Raw genomic sequence first — 22,195 nt, 5'->3', positions numbered from 1 at the left:
GTGATCATGCCACTGAACTCAGGTTGGGCAAAAGAGCAAGACCTCAACTCAAAAAAAAAAAAAAAAAAATGGAAAAAGATATAGAATCAACCTAAGTGTCCATCAACAGATGTCTGGCTTTTAAAAATGTGGTATATATATATATACACACACACACACACCATGGGATACTGCATGGTCTCACTTATAAGTGGGAACTAAATAATGTGTACACATGGATTTATAGACACTGTGGAATAACAGACACTGGAGACTTAGAAGGGTGGAAGCAGGTAAGGAAAGAGAAATTACTTAATGGGGATAATGTACACTATTCGGATGATGGCTACACCCAAAGCCCAGACTTCACCACTATGCAATATATCCATGTATCAAACTTGCACTTGTACCTCCTAAACTTATATGGAAAAAAAAAAAGCACCTTCTGCCTAAAGACTGCCTACCTCCTGACACACAGATAAAGACACTTTAAACTTGTAACACTGAAAATGAAAAATATTTATCTTTGTTTTTACATTTTTTTATGTTGTTTCAGATCTTAGTGTGTTCATGCTTTGGTACTTCAACTGGCAAATTCCATAGATCTTTTTGTACCCTGTTTTGGCCCCTACAGATTAGCCAGTATGAACTGGCTAGGTAAGGGAGACAACTATCCTAAGGGGCTGGAAATCTTCTCTTGCCCTAAATGCAAACTGCTTCAAAGAGACAATGAACAGTACTTGAAAAATAAGCATCTAACTTTATGGTCAGGCTCTCAGCCCACTAGGTCTATTTAATTTCCATTCATCAGCACAGAAGAAAGCCACTGGCCGCTTCCCATCCCTTAAAGCTCTGGCTTAATTGTCATGCATTCCCAGAAGCACACTGTAAGAAGATGACTAATCACTGATTGCTTCTCCAGCACCGTATGTCTCCCAATTTCAAAGGAAAAATTGTCCCAACCAGTACTAGAACAGATTTCCTACCTCCTGCAGCTGGAGTCGAACCTTGGTAACTGCTCGGATCCAATGTGCTCTGGCTTGGGTAAATGGTGAAGATACATTCTCCTCAGGAAAACTTGTAACAGAGAAAAAGTACACTTCTTAAAAACAGCCAAGGCCACAAGGTGACACTGCTCAAGGCAAGACTGCCAAATGTCTAAAATAAAATGGTTTGTACTCATGCCTACACTTATTTAGTGATTCAGGCTACTAAAACAGCATAGTACTGAATATCCAATGTGAAAACAATTCCTCTCTAAAACGATAACTCCTTTTGGCTTCTCATCTGTTCCCTCTTTTATTTATTTATTTACTTTTTTGAGACAGGGTCTCAAAAAAGGCCCCTGCCCAGGCTGAAGTGCAGTGGCACGATCATGGCACTCTAAAATGACAATTCCTTTTAGCTTTTCATCTGTTTCCTTCTTTCCTGCTCCTTTTTTTCATTTACCCAATGTGGTGGCTTCCTGGAACACTCTGGGATCAGGACTCTAGTGGCAATGGCAAGAGCCTTGAGTCAATAGTAGTATAGAAACCATGCAGAGAGGGGTAGAATAAGCCTTTCAATCCCTTTCACTGCACTTCTTAAAACAATCAGTTCCCTTGGGGGTTTTGCATAGCATCCTTAGGGCAGAATTTTGTTCCTGCAAACCCTTCCTGCTCCAATAAGTATTTTAGAAGTCTTACCCATTCCTTTTTACATGAAAAGTGCCAAGAAAAAAAAAAAAAAACAGCCCTTCTACTGTCCTGATCTTGTTCCTTGAGCTGCTTCTAGAACACCCTCAGTAAAATGAACAATACACATAACAAAATACCTTTGAGATAGAAACACTACCCTGCATTAGAACAATTCATTATCCACACTAACTAGAATAGTGGTTAATTCTTGGCAACAATGTTCCTCCTTTCTCTCTTTGAGGTCTACAGTCAATTCAGCAGACAAGTGTCCACCATCTAGACATGTAAAACATATGGTTGGTTCCGATGCCAACTAAATGTGTCAACTGTTCTAAAACATTTGTGGGTACTTCTGGCCAAGGTAGAACTGGATTTCACTCTCACAGATAGGACCTGAGAGGACACAACCAGTAGAGAAGGACAAGGACTTGTGCTGGGCACTTCTGCTTCTCCATAAGGAGCTCTGCCCTGATAATAGTGACTGCCAAGTCTAAGGTCTATGGAGAGCCAGAGTCAGTTTTTCAGTGGGTCATCAACCCAATAAGAAGCCTGATCCACAGCTCACCTCCTGGAGGTCCCATCTATTAGATGAGCTACCAGAGATGACTAAAAATCAAAAAAGGGAAGAAGAGAGAAAATAAGTTAATATCTTCAGAAAAGTTTGCGACTCATCTATTAATCCAGTAGTAAAGTAGAAGCATCAGCCACTCCCTAATTTTTACCATGTAATCCGCATTGAGTGCTCTGGTCTTTCAGTGAGAGGCTTTATTATTAGATCTTGAAATTTGAAAGTCTACGTCATACCCATCCCTTATCACTCTACCCCAGTGGGCAACTGTCCCTCCAGGTGAAATCTGTCAGGAGACAGTTTTAGTTGTCACAGCTGAGGGTTGCGAGGATTGCTACTGGCATCTAGTGTGTAGAGGCCAGTGATGCTTTTAAACATCCTATAATATACACAACAAAGAATCACCTGGCCCAAAATGTCTCGAGTGCCGAGTCTGAGAACTCTGGCTCTGCTCCAACCTATTGGCTAGTCTAACCAATTTAGCTAATAATAACATTCAGACTCCGTACTCGGCTTCATTATGAGATGTTAAAGAGGACACATTTTAAATTTTTCTTCCCATGGATATGAATTGGCAGACACATTGCTAGGCCCTGAGGAGGCCGAGGGGTGGGTTACATCTGACTTCTAGATCAATTCTTTCTTAACTCTGTCCTGGGTTTCTCAGCCAGGGAAAAGCAAAACAAAATGTTCACCAAAAAAAGTTACAACAGAAATCACTGTTATTTTCCAATGGGATTTTCCCTGAAGTTCCTCCTAATTACCTGGTATTTTCAGGCTGATTTCTCATCCTCTAGCCCATACCAGCAGAATAGGTACCAGGTCACTGTTCTGAGCAGTTCAACACACATACACATATACCTGTACATAAGTACATGCACACACTGACCTGGACCAACCCCTTTGAACAAGTTTGGGCCAGAGGCCAAAGTAGCATTCTTAATAGGTTAGGAAGTCAGCCAAAGTACGCACAACAGCCCCAGTGGATGAAATAACCTGGCTCAAGTCAGTTCCTGACTCAGAGGCTGCCATATACAAGGTCAACTAGTAAGCTATGAACTGCAAACTCAAGAAGTCCTGGTACACTGCAGCTCACTAACGACAAAGAACCCAAGTGGCTGGCCAGGTGCAGTGGCACACACCTGTAATCCCAGCACTTTGGGAGTTTGAGGCAGGTGGATTGCTTGAGCTCAGGAGTTCAAGACCAGCCTGGGCAACATGGTGAAACCTTGTCTCTACAAAAAATACCATTAGCCAGGTGTGGTGGTGCACAGCTAGTAGTCCCAGGGACTCAGGAGGCTGAGGTGGGAGAATCGCTTGAGACCAGGCTGTCGAGGTTGCAGTGAGCCAAGATCGAGCCAGCCTGGGCAACAGAGTGAGACTCTATCTCAAAAACAAACAAAAACCCAAATGTTCAGAGATCTCCAAAATATCTTGGAAAGTACACCATAAATCAAAGGAAGCAATATAGAGTTGAGCTTAGGGGTGTTAACTACCACCATACCCAGCTGCAGGGAAACAAATGACAATCACTTATTTTCAACAATACCACAGGGCAGGTACTGAGGAAGCCATGTGAGCTCCTCAAGGGAGCTGTTGCCTACCTTTCCTGGGGACCTAGGAAGTGGTCTTTGTGCAGCATCAGATCTGGGGGAGGGTAGGTTGTGGCATCTTCTTTCGTCTCCTTGGGTTCACATGCTGCCTCCTTCTCTGCTTGAACTGTCACCTCCAAGGGTTTCTCTTGTTCTCTGAAACCTGCTTGGCCATCTCTGGACAGGTTGTTAGAGCTGTGGCAAGAATGAATTGAGTCCCTCTCCCGATGGTCATCATCTTGTTCATGATACTGGTCTAGCTCACTTAGCTGAGAGCTTCCTTGACTCACATTACAGGAGGAGCCATACCTACTGCTGCTGGTGGGGCTGTGAGAATGACAGAAAGACAGAAAAGTAAATAAATGCAATCAAGGACCAGGACAAAAGCATGGAGACATCCAGGAAATAATGACTATATCAGTAGCAAGAATCAAATAGGAGGTTCCTGGGAAGAGAGGACCAAACTTCATAATCTAGAATAATTAGTCTCTATTCAGCAAAAACACAACAGGAAAACAACACAACATGCTGGGTTCTCCAACGACACTTAATCTCAGCCCAGTACTTGACTTTGAAGGATATTTTATCTTAATAGGCTATTTGTGAGTAGGATTAAAAATTATTAAAATGGCCTATTACTTGTTCCTAAAATTCTTTATTCAGTCTTCTAGAGAAGCTTGTCCAGTGGCTGTGATTAAATTTTTTTTAATTTCCACACAGTAAAATGGAATGAATGAACTCCACTCTTTTTCTATTACTTATTACACTGAGGTCATTATCTCTTCCTCTACAATTGTAAATGTGTATTCTTGTACCTTAGGATGAGCAAAGGAGAGTAGATATGTTCCTTCAATTATCATCTCAGTTTCCTCATCTGCAAGACGAGTTAATAGAACCCATTAGAAGATGGAGGCCAGGACCAAGAGATTCCACAAAGGAATGGACTCATCAACGTAAGTGCTACAATGATATCCCTGGCAGCATAGGAAGTGTCCCAAAGATGAACATCTGTAACTGAGCTTCTTTCAGGGCAAGGCTCAGTTTTGGAAAGAGTGGACAAAGTCCAACTCCAGGATCTGGGTCAGAGCTGTATTCATGCATCTCTGTATCTGAAGGCCAGCAAGCCAATCTTTTCTCAATCACCTGTATTCCCATGTCCAGAAAGTTATGAGAGAAAGCAGTTGTAGCAGAGAAAGTGACAGTGGCAAGAAGGGCAGAGTGGTGGAAAGAAGAGCAGTACCTAGAAGTTACTTCCTTGAGTTTTATGGCCGTATCATCTAAGGGCTTCAGTTCTTTTGAAGAATTTTCTTACCACAGAGTCAAGCTTTTAAAACTAAAGGGCTTGTGTTTACCCTTGGTCAAAGAAGAGAAATCACTGTTATTTTCCAATGGGATTTTCCCTAAAGTTCCTCCTAATTACCTGGTATTTTCAGGCTGATTTCTGATCCTCTAGCCCATGCCAGCAGAATAGGTACCAGGTCACTGCTCTGAGTAGTTCAACACACATACAAAAATACCTGTACATAAGTACGCACACACACACACACACACACACTGACCCTGACCAACCCCTTTGAACAAGTCTGGGCCAGAGGTCAAGGTAGCATTCTTAATCTGTGATGTATGGTACTGCTTCTTAGGGGAAATAATAGTACCCTCTGCAGATGGATCAAGCACACTGCTCGAGACTGAAGAACTACAGCAAAGGACACCTCTGAGTTCCTGTGAGATTTTACTCAAAGCATTTATCAGACATCAGCCTTGAAGGTAGTAAAAGGCAGAGATGATACCCTGGAAGAAGTTATGTAAATCTGTATGGAATAGGATATGGGAATACAGACTATCCCAAGGCATCCTTTGCACTTTGTATTTAACTTAAAACACTCATTGCCACTGGAGAAAGCATCTTAGAAGACTTGAAAAAACAAAGCAAAATAGGTCTATCCCCATCTCCTACAAGATATAAGTGCCTCAGGCCCAAGGAAGCATCCTAGCCTATCATGTAGTTGTAGTTAATATATACTACCAACTACTTGCTACCTCTCCCTGCCCTCCTTTCTCCATTTCGCATTATACAAGGCAGAGCAAACCAGAGTGAGTAAATCTCCGGGCCCAGCCTTTGCTTTAAGCAGGAAGCTCCTTGTTCCAACAAATGAATTACAATTGGCATAGAGAGAAGAGGAGGATGAAAATACCCACACATTGAGTTCTTGTTATTTAACCCCTAATTAACATGAAGCTCGGGTACTAGGAAAGACACAGGAAGGATAAAAAGTAAGCTATGATTAATCTACCACTAAGTCACTTGCATCATAAATGGTCGATTCTTTAAAGCCATTTATGATGCTTGAGTTAAGAACAGGCCTTTTGTTGGTCATTGGCTCCATGATGTCATTCAGAGTGACTGGCTGCTGTACATTCAAATCAGAGTCAGTACTAGCAGGCACTGCCTCCTCTTCCTGTTTTTCTGGCTGGTGAAATATCTCAGAGACAGTGGAGGGTTCTTCCTCATGTTTCCCTGAAGGACAGGTGGGGCTAGAGAGGCTGCCTTTGGTATCCCAGTGTTCTCCGGATGCTGAGATTTCCTGCTGGTTTCCCCCTTCTCCAGGTGCTGAAAGCCCCTGAGCACAGACCTCTGGCCTGGCCGCCAGCTGCTCAGAGGTCCCAGAGGGCTGAGTGTAGACTTCATCTGGCTGAGCACTGGCCCCAGATATCTGAGAAGACTCCAAAGCTTTGTTAGTCTCACTGGAGTAAAGGTCCTGATCACTACTAGTAACTAAAACCGGAGGGGAAGATTCTGTAGGCATTTGCTCAGGGCCCCATTTGTTCTCTTTTGGCCACGGAAATGAAAGATCCACCTTTCCAAACCCTAGTTTTGAATCACTTGCTAGTGCACTTCCTTTCCCCTCACCATTTCCCTCAAAGAAAGTTGACAACTTCTTAAAACTGGACATTAAACCAGTCTCTGCTGCTCTATTGCCAGAGGGGAGAGATGAGGAAAAGAAAGAGCTCAGTGGTTTCCCATGGTTAGTAGCAGAGGATGGCAAACGAAGCTTTGGCCAACTGGTCACATTTGGGATCTCAAAACGTGGTCTTGACTGCTCTGTTTCCTGGGGGACTGCAGGTGGATCTTTCTTGGCATGAATTATCTCACAACTGTCTTTGGCAGGAAGCACAGGGTCCTCCAGCAGAGGATGAGAAAAGCGCCCTTCGGTTTCCAGTGTGGTGCTCTGGCTCACACTTGCATCACTGAACAGTGTAGTATCAGTTTCTAGTGAACTGGCTGGAAGCAGCTCCAGTAAGTCTTGGTTTGTGGAGGCAGTTTGAATAGCTGGCTCTGGCTCAAGAGGAAGAGGTGGCTGAATTGGAGGAAGCTCTTCGGCAATGCAGGTAGGATCTGATTGCAACTGTGTTGGCAGCGCAATGTTCTCTGCTTCTAATGATGCCTCTGTGTCTGTAGCTTGCAATATCCCCATGTCTCCTTCATCACTCAGAGACAATACTCCTTGCCCAGTATCATCGCCTGAGAAAGAAGATGTATTAATTGTTTCAGAACGTTGAAGTTCCAGAATATTTTCAGGAGTATTATTGTCTTCCATTTTGGTTGTTAGCTTAGGATCATCTGTCAAGATATCTGATTCTGGCTTTGCACTAACCACAGTCATTCTACAGTCACTGAGAGTAGATTCTGAATTGGGTGCTGTAAAGGCAGTTTCTCTCCTTTCTGGAGGTGCTGATCCTACAGCATCTCTGGAACAACCATTCTGAAGCCATGTAGTAGCTGGGAGAGATGATTCTTGTTTGTATGACTCTGGCTTGGGACTTTTGAAAATTCCAAATAATTCATCTTTGAGGGGCTGAGATGATGCATCAGAAGCAAGAGAGAAAAACGAGTTTTTCTTTGGAGATTTAGCAGAGGAGAAAAGTCCAGAGAGTGTTTTGGGAGGTTCAATTAAGCTCCCAGAGAAAGATTTCACTTTGGTCACAAACCCTGAAAGCATGTCTACTGAAGATCCCAATGCAGATTTGTCTTCCTCTTTATCTGCATCTTGGTTCTGAAGGTTCCCTGCACACCCTGGCTTTGGAGAGGAAGAGGCTGGCCCCAGGATCTGTGGTAAGACCTCATCAGGGGCCTTTTCTAATGGCAAGTTCACTGGTTCAGTAGTAAATTTCTCATTTTGGTGGTAGTTAGTACAACTATCTAAGTCATTGAATTTTTCAGTTAACTGTTTAGCAAGTGAAAAAGAGTTGGACAGTGAGTCACTGGGGAAGGCTTTGTGGTTGAAAGCCTCTTCTTCATGGCGAACTATCCCAAGGTTCTCTGGGCCAATGAGGAATGTTTCAGCCTGTGCCTGAAATTCTGGTGAAGGAGGAACAATGTCTTTTTGCAACTCATTCATCTGGAAATCCACTGATGTTCGTGGTCCAGTATTGGAACTCAGTTTTTCCTCACAGTCCCTCTTCTCTACACTGAGCTTATCTGCAAGGGAGGTAACCTCAATTGTGTTGTTAATGGAAATACAAGGTGCCATTTGCTGTTCATGAACTACTTCTTCGGCTATACTATCTCTATGACCACTGGAACTTTCTCTGGTCATTGTGCTACCACTGTCTACAAAAACATTTGACTTCTTACACGGCTGGGAGGTCACTGGAACAACAGTTGAAATGCTTTGTTTTTCCCCAGAGGTCTCCTTATTTTGATCCAAAAAGGGCAAGCTGAAGAAACTAAAAGTAGAGCTACTATGAGAGGTATCCTTCTTAATGCTTGAGCTAGCAGTGGAAAAAAAGGAAGGAAGTGTGAATAGCCCTTCTGCTTGAGATTTGGCTCTTGGTAGACTAGCAGAGGCTCTGTTCTCAGATTTTTCAGATCCAGTCAGAAAAGAAAATATACTCTTTTTGGTTGGTAACTCTGGTTGAGGTGAAGATGTTGTAGCCATGGAGAAACTCCAGTCTTTGTCAGAAAAATGATATTGTTCATTTGAATTTCTCTTGCTCAGGGTATCAAAGGATATTTCATTACTTTTTGAAGCTTCTGTCACTGTAGTCACACCACTAGTTTCTACTGAAGAATCCCTGGAAGACTCTTTGAGACTACTTGTTGAAAAAGATGAATTAGGTGACTGCTGGATTAGGTGGTCTCTGAATGGTACCTCTTTTTCAGTCAAATCATTACCCTGGATCCCTCTAGTTGATGGTTCCTTTAACCTACTGTCATCAATAGTAGTCTGTTTGTTCAGTCTTCTAACTCTAGCCTTCCCTTTAGAGGAAATTGGTGCAGCAGGAAAGTTCCCAGCACCCTGGCTAGCTAGCTCTATAGGAGTAGGACTTGACCTGACCTCATCCTTATTAGTCACTGAAGAAACAGACATATTTTCAGTTGTCTGTATAGGAGATACATTGGCTTTAAAGAAATCCCCAAGGGTACCCCAAAAATTTGAAACACCAGAAGATTCTTTCTTTTCCTGAGGTGATATCTTGACATTTGTGTCACCAGTCTTTTCTAAGTTTGGTGATCCTTCTTTATTCACCTGAGTTTTAAAAAGGTTCAAAAATCCAGATGACTGTTTTTCATTTGCTGTCATACTAACTGAAGATTCTCTACTGAAGAGTTTCAATGCAGTTTTAAATAATGTTTCCTCAGACTCTCTGGACGACTGGTCCTGGGGAAGCTCACAATTCTCATGCTCATCCCTACTATGCTGAGGTGCAGGAGAAACTGAAATAGAGTCCATTGTAGTGATTTCGTCATCTTTTACACCTAATTTATCCTGAGGAGTTGTTTGGCTTAACTGGAAACCAGATTTTAACAAACTTTGCTTTTTCACATGAATGTTTTTATTTAAAGAGAATTCTTGCCTTATACTTTTGGTCAATTCTGGATGCTGAACATTGGATACTATCTGTCTTTCTGAATCCTTGAGAAGACTTTTTTCCTCATTTGGGGAATTACCCTCTAATTGCTTACTCATGATTAATGACTGAAAGCCATCATTTGTGAGCTCTGCTAAATCTGACTGCTGACTGACTTTCTGCATGGCCAAAGACTCTAAGGATTCACTCTTATCAAAATTCAAAGTACTTCCAACCGAGGCACCCAAAACAGAAAATACTGAAGTCACTTTGTTCACTAATGATGTCTCTTCCGCTTGTTGTGAGCCTTTAGTCATATTTTCAGGATGAACCAAAGAGGCAACTTCTTCAACAGAAGGCTGAAGCCAATGGAAACTGGAAAGCTGAACTGATGAATCTTTAGTTAGAGGTTGGTTTTTATCTCTCTCTATAATTTGATCTCTGTTTAAGACATGATTACTAATAGTTTGGGGCTGACTTCTGAGATCTAATGTACATTCAGGATCTTCAGAACCACATGGCCTTTCCTTGAAAGATCTAAAATCTCCTTTAAACTTTTGACGATTATAGCCTGAAAAATCTAGTGGCTGATCGCTTTGGTCATAACTTGACTCTTTAAGTACCTGTGAAAAGGTTTCTAAATTTAGATACAAGGGTTCTTCACTTCTTGGCAAAGCTAAAGATAAATCAAGAGGGTCATCAATTGGTTCCTCTTCAACGTACCACAATATTTCGTCTTCCTCATCAAGTACTTTAAAACTACAGGCAGAAATAATGCTGTTATCCAACGTAATACTTGATAGACCATTTGTCTGTAAATCACAATCCAAATAATCTTGATAAGAATCAGGTATAAATAAATATGCATACTGCCCAGTAGAATCAGTGAGAAGAGAATAGATATATTGACCATCATGAAACATATAATATCCATAATCCCCATCCTCTGATGGCCACCACACTCCATGTTCAAGACATGACAACCATTCCTGGTACTCATAACCAAAACTTGAAAAAACAAAGTTTTCATCCATCCTTAATGATTTTTGATCAACTATGGGGCATCTAGTCTTTTCATGATCTGATGAAGAACTTAAGTCAATCGGTAATTCTTCTAGTGAATTATTAGCCTCATTAATTGGAAGAGGACCAGAGTTTCCATATAATGAGTTAGCTGCCCACACATCACCTCTTAATAAGTAATCTTCATTAAATGCTAACTGATTGAATGATTCATATGGTAAGTCACACCAAATGACACTGTTTGGATTTGTTCTCCACTCCAAGATATTTGCATTTTGATCTTTTTGGCAAAAATTTATCACTGAGTTTTCTGAGTCAAGCCACAAGAAAGCATCTGCTGATGGAAATCTATTTTGATTTAACATATAATAAACTGGCTGAAGTTTTCCAGAATTTTTAGACAAATCTTTTATGTCAGAGTCCCATTCAAAACAGAAAGGACTGTTCATCTCTTCAAAAGCCTGATAGTTGTTTGATTTATTGAGAATGTTAGTATTTAGTACAGGTGAATTTAACTTCTTTGAATTTTCATGTAGTTTTGCCTCAAGAACATGGTTTGGCATTTGCCTCTTAGCCATAGATTTATCCAAAAAACCTAGCTGAGCACTTGGAGCACAGTGAAGTACAGTATTCTCAGAGGAGGGACGATGCTTTTCACTTTGCTGATTTTTCCCTGTAGGAGAACAATGATGATTATCAACCCCAGCATCAGATAATGGTATGTTTTCTTTAGGTAACAAGGAGGCTTCTATGAAGCCAGAAGTTTCATGTTTTTCAACATGGTTCTTCGGGTTCTCAGACGTCACACATGAAGTAGCAGGGACCTCATCCAAAGATAAATGCATATCTCCATTTAAACTCTTCGTGTTGCCTAAAGACACGAACTTTGCTTCCTCCGGTTTATGATCAGTCATATTGCTATTTGATAGCAGGTTAAATATTCCAGAGATTAAACCTGGGGTATCATTCTTGTGATGGGAGTCATCATTTTTCAAATTTAATTCTTGACTAGACAAATTTTCAGCAGAAGAAAACCTATTAAACAGGCCAGAAAGGAAGCTTCCTTGGGTTTTTTTCTTGGAAGTCTTATCTATAACCTTATATTCATTAATTTCATTAACCAAAGTGGATTTCGAAGTGGCAGAAATACACTCTAATGAAGAGTCTGATGCTACTGAAGATGTTGCTTGTATTAAACTCTTACCTTCTCCTAAAGGATCTGAAGTTATATGTTTTTTGGGCACAACTCCAGGGATGGCTAATCCATCTCTTTCAAAATTCTCTCCTGCTGTGTGGTCACTTGGATTTAATTCCTCTATACTCCCAAATTTCCCCGGATCATTATTAATATTTGTAACTGAATCAGACTGTATTATATTAAATTTGGCATCTTCAGGACTATTTCTTTGGTCATTCTGATTAAATTCCTCTGTACTGTCAAATTTCCCTAGATTATTATGAATATTTGGAACTGAACTAGATTTTATTGAACTAAGTTTGGCATCTTCAGGACAATTTACTTGGTCACTCTTATTAAATTCCTTTGTACTGTCAAACTTCTCTAGATCATCAGGAATATTTGGAACTGAACTAGATTTTATTGAATTAAGTTTGGCACCTTCAGGACAATTTATTTGGTCATTCTTTTTAAATTCCTCTGTGCTGTCAAATTTTCCTAGATCACTATGAATATTTAGAACATAACTAGATTTTACTGAACTATGTTTGGTATCTTCATGGCAATTTTTTTTGCTCTCCTCATCAGTGGTTACTGCTGAGCCATCATTAACAGTAACCTTGCTGTCAGTGAAAGAAAATTTAAACAAAGGAAAAATGCTTCCTTTCTCTTTTAACTCCTGTTGCTTTTCAGAATGACCAAGACCTCTAAAAAATGGAAGATTTAGTTTTCCACTAAAGGAAAAGGAACGACCATCTTTCTTAGAGCCCCTTTCCAATTCATCTTCTTCCACCTGGTGAATTTTCACAGATTCTGACAAACTTTCCTTTGAACAAGTCTCAGGGGAAGTGAGCAAAAACTGGCTAAATGATTTTCTGAGTGGCTCAAGGAAATCATCATTACCAGTAACTTTGTCTTCCTCTAATGGCTTTGAAGATACCTCTTTACTTGCAGTTCTACTGCCAGCTATACAAGGATGTCCTGGAGTATCTTTGGCACATATTTTTTGTTGATCTGGTAACACAGACACATCTATACAGGGTTTTCCCTCCAATAGACTCTCGATGTCATCATTTTTACTTGCAGAATTAGCTAAGTTTGAAGGTTCACTAGTTACTTGGGAGGACAACAAATTCTCACTTGTGGGCATCTGGAACCAGCCTGTAGTTTCTTCATCACTACTATTTAATGCAATGATGCTACTACTGTGATTGTCAAGAGTGCCTTCCCTTTTATTTAACTCCAAACCACACTCAACAAAGCTTTCTTTTCTCGGTGGCTTACTCTGGTCATCATCTTTTTTTGTTTCCTCCTTTTCTGAAAAGATCTTCAATGGATTTAACCTGCTGAAAACCGACTTTATAACCGAACTCTGACTCTGTAGAGACGAGTCCTTTGCAATACTTTCTGTTGCATTCTCAAAGTATAAGCTCCCAGTTTTATTGCCCATGTGCTCATTTTCAGAGGTTTTTCCATGTCTGCCTATATTCACATTATCATCTCTTTGAGAAGATAATGGAGATTGCATGGAAAGATCCTTTTCCAATACTGCCATGGCTCTGGGTTTAGATCCCAAATTAATTGCCTCTATTTGATTAAGAGTTTCTGCTTTTTCTGGAACTAAGGAAACCAACTTTTCCACAGAGTTTGTTAGATGCTTTGTACCTGAACCCACTTTTTCTGTGAGTGAACTAAACAAAGAACCAACAGCACATTTTACTCCAGTCAACTCAGGGAAAGAGATGGCCGTGTCCTTGTCATTCTTGACAATAGTTAAAGGTGGTATTTGATCCCCAGGCATTCTCTGTTCTGCATCAACAGTACTATTTTGTTTATGTGATTTTTTAGTTTTTGAAAGTGAACCAAATCTATTAATCTCCTCTTCCTTCTCTGCTAAATATTCTGACACAGTTTCTACCAAACACTGAAGCTCATCCATTGTATCAATATGGTCCTCCTTGGGCTCCTCAATAGAGGAAGGGGTTATCTCTTCTGTAGAGCACCCAGACAGATCTCCAAGTGTTTTTGCATCACAATTCATCCTTTGTAATGGCAATGCTGAATTTGCTACATAATATTCTTCAGGAAAATCTCCAAGATGGTGGACACTGGATGAATGCCATGTTGGTGACTGTAAATTTTCCTGCTTATCAGAAATGGGGGAACCCAGAAGTTCATCAGAAGTACTACTAGTAGAATCTTCAAGAACATCTAATGAGGTAAAATTAGTGACATGCTGGTTTGAGCCAGATGACTTTTCACAGTGTCTTAAACAACTGGACAGATGATAATCATGACTTTCCAACTTAATGCGCTGCAGGCCACTCTTAACCACAAATCCATTTTTGTAGGGGTACAAAACTGGGTACCCCATATTTTGTTTCTTATTTTCAGTATGGCAAAGGGTACAATTTTCAATATTAGAATATGTACTTTTGTAGTTAGTTTCAGATCTCTCATCATAATGCCTTCTTTCAGTGTCTTCAAAATAATTGTATAAGGGTTTCTTTTTTCTTCGTCTATCTAGTGTATCATATTTTTGAGGATACCTGGAGAAAACAGATGCTTCAACCTTAAATTCAGTAGAGAATTCTGTTTGTTGGCTCTGAGGTGGTATCTTTTTCCTGTTCTTATACTTTGGTTGTTTCTGTTGGCTGTAGTATTTATCCATTTTTGAAAGGGTTCTAATTTCTTTTACCTCTGCTTCCTTCAAGTTTATGTTATTATTTTCTAGACACTCTTGTGATATTTTCCCCTCTATCTCCTTATGTATATCTTCTTGCTCTTCATAGTCAACATCAGAGAAGGCTGAAATAATCCTAATTTTTTCATCTTTAGCCCGTGAGCCTTGTCTGATGTGAAGGGATAAAATTGGAGGAACAATAAAGCAAAGAAAAAGGAAGAGACAGGGAAAAGGAAGAAAGAAGTTATAAGATTTAATACATGTTCAATGAGAAGACTAGAATAATAAAATTGCCAATGTGACAAAAAGCATTCAGACTAAAAAAATATGAAAAAGAAATCCACATGTTCTTAAATATTATATCAATGTAGCCAAATAGCTTATTCCATATCAGAAAAAGAACAGCTATAATATCAATTTTTGAATGCTTCAACTTGCAAATTTTCATTGGTGAGCTTTTTAGAATTCTTTTATTTTTCTAAGAAACAAACAAAAAAATTAAACATGTTGTACCAATATCTAGAATGTATTTGCAATATTAAAGTATACCATAAAAACATATCAAGGAATTTCAAGAAACCGAAATTTGCTGATAAATTTTTAGTCTAAAAAGAAGTCAAGCTGTTAACTTTCTGAAAGTTATATTTGAGGATGTATAGCCAAGAATATAGTCAAACATATTTCTTTTAATAAGAAAAAAATACATATAAAACATTTTTTTACTATCAGCAGAAGTCAAACTTTGTTATACTACAAAAAATAACAAATCATTTAAGGCATTATAATTTTTTTTTGAGACGGAGTTTCGCTCTTGTTGCCCAAGCTGAGTGCAATGGCACAATCTCAGCTCACTGCAACCTCCGCCTCCTGGGTTCAAGCAATTCTCCTGCCTCAGCCTCCTGAGTAGGTGGGATTACAGGTTCCCACCACCAGGCCCAGCTAATTTTTGTATTTTTTGCAGAGGTGGGTTTTCATCATGTTGGCCAGGCTAGTCTCGAACTCCTGACTTCAGGTGACCCACCCGCCTCAGCCTCCCAAATTACTGGGATTACAGGTGTAAGCCACCACGCCCAGCCTAAGGCATTATGATTTGCTGTTTGTGAAATCTAAAAGCTATATGCATTGAGGATCACAGTAAAAAGAAAATCTTTCCCTATACTGATTATAGCAGCAGAAGCTACATGTGAGACTTATGAATACTGAAGACAGTCTGACCTTTCTTTCAGTTAGGTTGCAGACTGCCTTCTTCTATGTACCAAGGTAGTGATGGAGAAAGAATCCTACAGGTAGGAGCTTATTAGGTCAGTGTGTTCTTTATAGATCTAACATCCAAAGCATTCATTTAGGAAACAGAAGCAAGATCAAAGCAGACACTTAGTCACTAAAAATCTTCCAGAAGGCCAGGTGCAATGGCTCACACCTGTAATCCAAGCACTTTGGGAGGCTGAGGCAGGAGGATCACTTGAGCGTAGGAATTCAAGACCAAACTGAGCAACAACACAAGACCCTGTCTCTAAACTCACCATGTAGCAGTTTGGTGAGGTGGGCAAGAAAAGGAGATCATCCTATGGTCTGGTGAATTTTTTATTGATTGACTGACACAGAGTCTTGCTCTGTCATCCAGGCTGGAGTGCAGTGGTGCAATCTTGGCATACTATAGCTTCAACCTCCCAGACTCAAGCAGTCTCTCCCTACTCAGCCTCCCAAGTAGCTAGGACTATAGGCATGCACCACCAAGTCCAGCTAATTTTGTTTATTTTTTGTAGAGATGTGGTTTCACTATATTTCTCAGGCTGGTCTCAAGCTCTTGGACTCAAGTGATCCACCTGCCTTGCCTCCCAAAGTGCTGGGATTATAGGCATCAGCCACTGCACCTAGCCAGTCTAGTGAATTTTAGAAACTAAAAGGATAAGCTAAATTGGAATGATTTTTTGAAAACTAACCTCCAATCAATAAAATAACTGATTCAGGCAAGGATCAAAGGATGCTAAGATCATTGAGTAAAAGACTATTGGGGAAACAGAGTATTGATACAGTCTCAGGTATCACTTCAGATATTATTAATTATGAAGGAGAAGAGGTAACTTTACACTGGAGAAATACAGCATATACCAAATTTCTTAACCATGAGATCAAACTAAACATCACCAATAATAAGACAAAGTATGTGCTTCCTGAATGCATGTGAAGGAAACATCCACCATTTTTGCCAAAAATGTTTAACCTGATTCTAAACATGAAGAAACAATCAGACAAAAACAAACTAAGGGGCATTCTCAAAACAACTGGCCTGCACTCTTCAAAAAAAAAAAAAAAAAAAGTGTCTTAGGCTAGGCACGGCGGCTCACGCCTGTAATTCCATTTGGGAAGCAGAGGAAGGCAGATCGTTTGAGGCCAGGAGATGGAGAGCAGCTTGACCAACATGGTGAAACCCCATCTCTAACAAAAATACAAAAATTAGCCGGGCATGGTGGCGTGCACCTGTAGTCTCAGCTACTCGGCAGGCTGAGGCAAGAGAATCACTTGAACAGGGAATGCTGAGGTTGCAGTGAGCCAAGATCACCCCATTGCACTCCAGTCTGGGAGACAGAGTGTGACTCTGTCTCAAAAAGAAAAAAGAAAAAGAAAAAGAAAAAAAAAAAAAGCTTCTTAAAAGACCAAAAAAACAAAAAGTAATGAAATTTTTGCTAAATTAAAGGAGGCTAAGGAAACATGAAAACCAAATGCAATGCACCACAGTTCTGGATTGGATCCTGGACCAGAAAGGAACAAATATACATACAGAACATTATGGAGATAACTGGGGAAATTTAAATATGGTCTAAACATTAGATAATAACATTGCATCATTAAACTTCTTGAATGTGATCATGATATTGAGGTTATATAAGAGAAAGTTCTTTTTCTTAGGAGTAACATGCTGAAATACTTTCTGATGAAGTAATACAATATCTGCAACTTATTTGTAAGTGGTTCCGAGAAAAAGTATGTGTATATGAATACATATTAGGGAGAATGATATAAAGTAAATGTGGTAAAATGTTAACACAACTGGTAAATCTAGGCAACATGAATATGGGTGTTCACTGAATTACTTCTCTAAATTTTCTTTAAGTCTGAATTTTTTTTTTAATCGGGGCAGGGGAGAGCACATATGTATGTATTTGCTTTTATACTCATAAATATATGACAATAGTCTAAGGAAGGATACATAAGAAACAACAGTAGGAAGGGAATTATGAAACAGGAAGAAGATGGGGTACAGGAAGGTAAGTGTGGGTGGGAAACTCTTTATGCTGTATTGTACCTTAACATTTTTTAAACCACATAATTGTTTTATATATTTTAGAAATAAAATAAAATTAAAATAAAGTTCCAGTAAAAATACTTTTTTTTTTTTTGAGACGGAGTCTTGCTCCGTCGCCCAGGCTGGAGTGCAGTGGCCGGATCTCAGCTCACCGCAAGCTCCGCCTCCCAGGTTTACGCCATTCTCCTGCCTCAGCCTCCCAAGTAGCTGGGACTACAGATGCCCGCCACCTCGCCCAGCTAGTTTTTTGTATTTTTTAGTAGAGACGGGGTTTCATCATGTTAGCCAGGATGGTCTCGATCTCCTGATCTCATGATCCGCCTGTCTTGGCCTCCCAAAGTGCTGGGATTACAGGCTTGAGCCACCGCGCCTGGCCTCCAGTAAAAATACTTAATCTGCTATAAGAAATCATATTGGTTTTCTTCTAAAGTTCCCAGGGAAATATTTAGGCAAGAAGGACTATCCAATCTGTGATTTTTCTGTTTTTAATCTTGGCGAAGGGTATAGCAAACTCACTGAGTCAGGAAGTGGGGCAGATACACCCCAAGTGGGCCTGCCCTGATCAGTTGAGAATCACTGATCATAAAAATAAGTATTCCTTATGGCAATGTATAAACATTCCTTATGGCAATGTATAAACATGTGGAAGAGAAAAAAAAACTAATAATCTACACAAAATGACTGTAGTTTGGCCTGTGATACTGCTACCCTTCCGCTACCTCTTAAGGTTAAAGCATCCAAATTCTTGTTTCCAATTGCATCATGAGACCTGGATATTACGAAGAGAAAGTACTTTGTGCCCAATACCCACCTGATGGCCCGCCGCTCAGGATAATCTAAGTCATAACTTTGCATAGAATCATTACAAGAGTCCCGGGAACTGCCTTGAAGTAGCAGCTGCTGCGGTAATCCCACCGGCACAGGGAACTGGTGCACAGAAGCGTTGGGCTGGGAAGTTGTATGGTAAGGAGGTGGGATGCTGTTGCTGGTCTCACTGCGATAGTCACTATCTCGGTCATCGACGGCACTATCAGGGTCTTCAAAAGCTATGGAATAAGCACATTCAATGAAAGCACCCCAGCTTTATTTAGTTCTTCAGAATTATTTCTGCTTCTAACTTAGTAGTAACAAGTCTGGACCTTGAGAACAAAAGCAAGCTAAGCTTCACGTGACCCCAGTGACCTCAGAGCCATGAGCAGAACGGTCTCAATTGATACCCACAAGTCTCTCTTCTTTATCACAGGAGATAGTATATTTAGTTTAATTTTAGTGCTTATTCTTAGAGGAGTTCCAGGTTGCATTTTCCCACTGCAGAATTCTTTGGAATTCTGCTTCTCCAACTATCATAACCATAATTAAAAACTGCTTTTAAATGTCACAAATACAGTCTGGTCCTCTGTTATTAAAGAAAGGGGAAGGGAGCAGAGGTTTAAAAAATTAGCTTTTCAGCCAGGCGTGGTGGCTCCCACCTGTAATCCTAGCACTTTGGGAGGCTGAGGCAGGTGGATCACTTGAGGTCAGGAGTTCAAGATGAGCCTGGCCAACATGATGAAACCTTGTCTCTACCAAAAATACAAAAAATTACCTGGGCGTGGTGGTGTTCACCTGTAATCCCAGCTACTCGGGAGGCTGAGGCAGGAGAATTGCTTGAACCCAGGAGTCGGAGGTTGCAGTGAGCCAAGATCGCGCCACTGCACTCCAGCCTGGGTGACAGAGCAAGGCTCCGTCTCCAAAAAAAAAAATTAGCTTTTCATATCTTGGGAAAATAAACAACAAAACTTTTGTTTAATGTCTTTGTGTTTTCAGACTTTTAAACATACAGACTGTACCAAATAAGGTCCAACATCAGAAGCTGGTCCTGGAAATCAGGAGGGTCAAAGCCAAGGCTTGGAAATCAAGTCAAAGGCTCTAGATGCAGCTGAGAACAGTAGCACTCTTATGGTGCTGCTGCAGTGTTGGGTTTTTCTAACAATTCCTGTCAAGCACCTACACCCTAGGCTCAGAATTCCCATCCAGAGGATGGGCTGAGAAAAGAAAAAACATATGTGCTGCCAATGGGATCTTGCTGACAATGCAGCCAAGTTTATCTAACAGCAGTGACTACAATTTCATAGAATTATTTCTGCCTTTCAGACCAGCACCTGACTGGCTACAGTTTTTTTCTTAAAATTAGCTAAAAAGACCACACTTACAAATCACCGCTGTGCTTGGAAAGGGAGCTCAACCTAAGAGTGCTTTGTAGCCTATTTTACAAAGAGGAAGTCGTATCTGACACCATACCCTTACGTGTATGATTAACAGGGTTCCACATGTCCTTTCTTGACAAGTTCCTATTTGGTTCACAATGAGGAAAAGGAATGTTCACCATCTCAAAATGGAGATACTTTTAGCAGAAAATGAACTCATGTTATTAATTTTAAAAGATGATCTTGGCCAGGCACAGTGGCTCACGCCTGTAATCCCAGCACTTTGGGAGGCCGAGCGGGTGGATCATCTGAGGTCAGGAGTTCGAGACCAGTCTGGCCAACATGATGGAACCCCATCTCTGCAAAAATACAAAAATTAGCCAGGCATGATGGCAGATGCCTGTAATCCTAGCTACTCAGGAGGCTGAGGCGGAAGAATCACTTGAATCCAGGAGGTGGAGGTTGCAATGAGCCAAGATTGTGCCGCACTCCAGCCTGGGTGACAGAGCAAGGCTCTGTCTCAAAAAAAAAAAAAAAAAAAAAAAGATAATCTTGTAGCAATGTGGGCAGTGGAAGCCTCCTGAAGATCGTAAGGTTAGGCTTTTACAATTGCTCAGGCAGGAAATAAGGACTTGCATCTATACAGTGGAAACAGAAAAGAGTTAAAACTAGAAACAGAAAATTCCAGACAGAATTGTAAAACATAGGGCCATATGGAAGATAATAGGGAAATGACCCCTTGGCTTCTGTTAGACAACCCGGTAGGATAAGAGTTCCAATAAAAGAGACAGAGCACAAACATGTGGGTTTTATAGATAAGGAAGAAAATCTGAGCATTGGACTCTCGATAATATTTCTGGGTGCAGATGGGAGATGGGGTAAGATGATCTTATGAGCTTTTCCTATTTCAGTTTATGGTTACATGTGAACATAAAAAAAGGAGAGGAGAGGGATTAGAACCCCAGGAGGAAAAATATCAACATGAGAAAGAAGCTAATGTTCAAATGGTCAGGAACAATTATTAGTAATACTTGACATTTGGAGCAAGTAGTCCACTGACCAGGGCAGGAGTAGTAAAGCTTGAAAACAAAAGCAAACAACAGGGATGCAAAGCATTCTGCTTACAAAGCATTCTGATGACATACGAGGAAAAAGAGACTTTGGAAGCACTGGTTTTAGCCCTTGATGCATCTGTTGTTCTGAAGACAAGAAAAATAGGACCCAGAGACAAAACCATATGCCACTCAGACTTAATTCTTTCTGAACCCACAGAAAGAGCAAGTCTGTAGAAGTCAGTGCTGGACTATTCATGCATACAGATGAGGGGGCAGAGGCAACAAAGGAGACAAAACCAGAGTTCTACTAAACTCTGGCAGGAAAAGTATTAGCACACAACCCAGAGAACCAAGATTCAGTCTCCAAGGAGGCAACCGCGACAGACAATCCTATCGCTTTTGAGGCCGGAGAGTGCAGCTCAGCCAGAGTTAGAAGCCCACGACCCAAATCCATAGGTTTTACTTTCTCCCTGCATGTGACCCATTACTCCTAAATAATGCTCTGCTTTTTGTTTATTTTGCTAGGCTAAACGGAGGAATACTCTACAACTTAACTAAAGGCTAACAGCATTTCTACACTAAAGAAATAAAGGGCAAATATTAAGAAACAAGGCATCCATGGAAAGAAGAGGTTGGGAGTATAAGGTATTATGAAAAGCAGGAGAGGGCAGGAGAGAGAAAATACTAAGGAATAAAGTAAGACAAAGGAGGGAAACAGAAAAAAGCAGTGACAGGCAATCACCTCCAGTTTTCCTAAAAAGTAAAACCTCCTGGCACCAAGCCTGATTAGAAACTAAAAATGGAAATTCAGGAAAATGTGTAACACTTCAATTTGAATTAAATAACTGTGTTTTTAATGTGTCACTGACAATCTCTTACTGACTCCACAATTTACCCCACAGCACCATGTCGACTAGACAAGAAAAGCCCTGGCTTTACAGAGAGAAACTGAGTGCAGGTTTGGTTGGCTTAGCCTAAAAAGGAACTAGAAAGCAGTTTGAGAGTAAAAGTTGAAAAGCCCCTGGTAAAGTCTATTTGAAAGATGGAAAATTAAAAGGCTGGGAACACCTATTCACTCAACTATTCACTAAGTGCC

General features: G+C 40.4%; 1 protein-coding gene across 6 annotated transcripts in view; it reads right to left on the bottom strand.

The window, feature by feature from the left end:
* UNC13B (unc-13 homolog B) overlaps window positions 1–22,195 on the bottom strand; it is a 232,897-nt gene that overhangs the window by 88,617 nt on the left and 122,085 nt on the right. For 5 of the 6 annotated variants that reach the window (XM_009188557.4, XM_009188558.4, XM_003911544.5 and 2 more), the window contains exons 8-10: window positions 18,670–18,904; window positions 3,828–4,142; window positions 966–1,056 (exon numbers count right to left, since the gene is read on the bottom strand). In XM_009188557.4, coding sequence (XP_009186821.2) covers window positions 966–1,056; window positions 3,828–4,142; window positions 18,670–18,904 — 641 coding nt within the window. Of the gene's footprint in view, window positions 1–965; window positions 1,057–3,827; window positions 4,143–6,179; window positions 14,721–18,669; window positions 18,905–22,195 lie in introns of all 6 variants that reach the window. The other variant, XM_031654840.1, reaches the window with a different exon arrangement.

Source organism: Papio anubis, chromosome 13 (genome assembly GCF_008728515.1).
Source record: "Papio anubis isolate 15944 chromosome 13, Panubis1.0, whole genome shotgun sequence".
NCBI classification, from domain to species: domain Eukaryota; kingdom Metazoa; phylum Chordata; class Mammalia; order Primates; family Cercopithecidae; genus Papio; species Papio anubis.
Note: the sequence above shows the minus strand (reverse complement) of the source record. Positions and strands in the feature narration are given on the sequence as shown.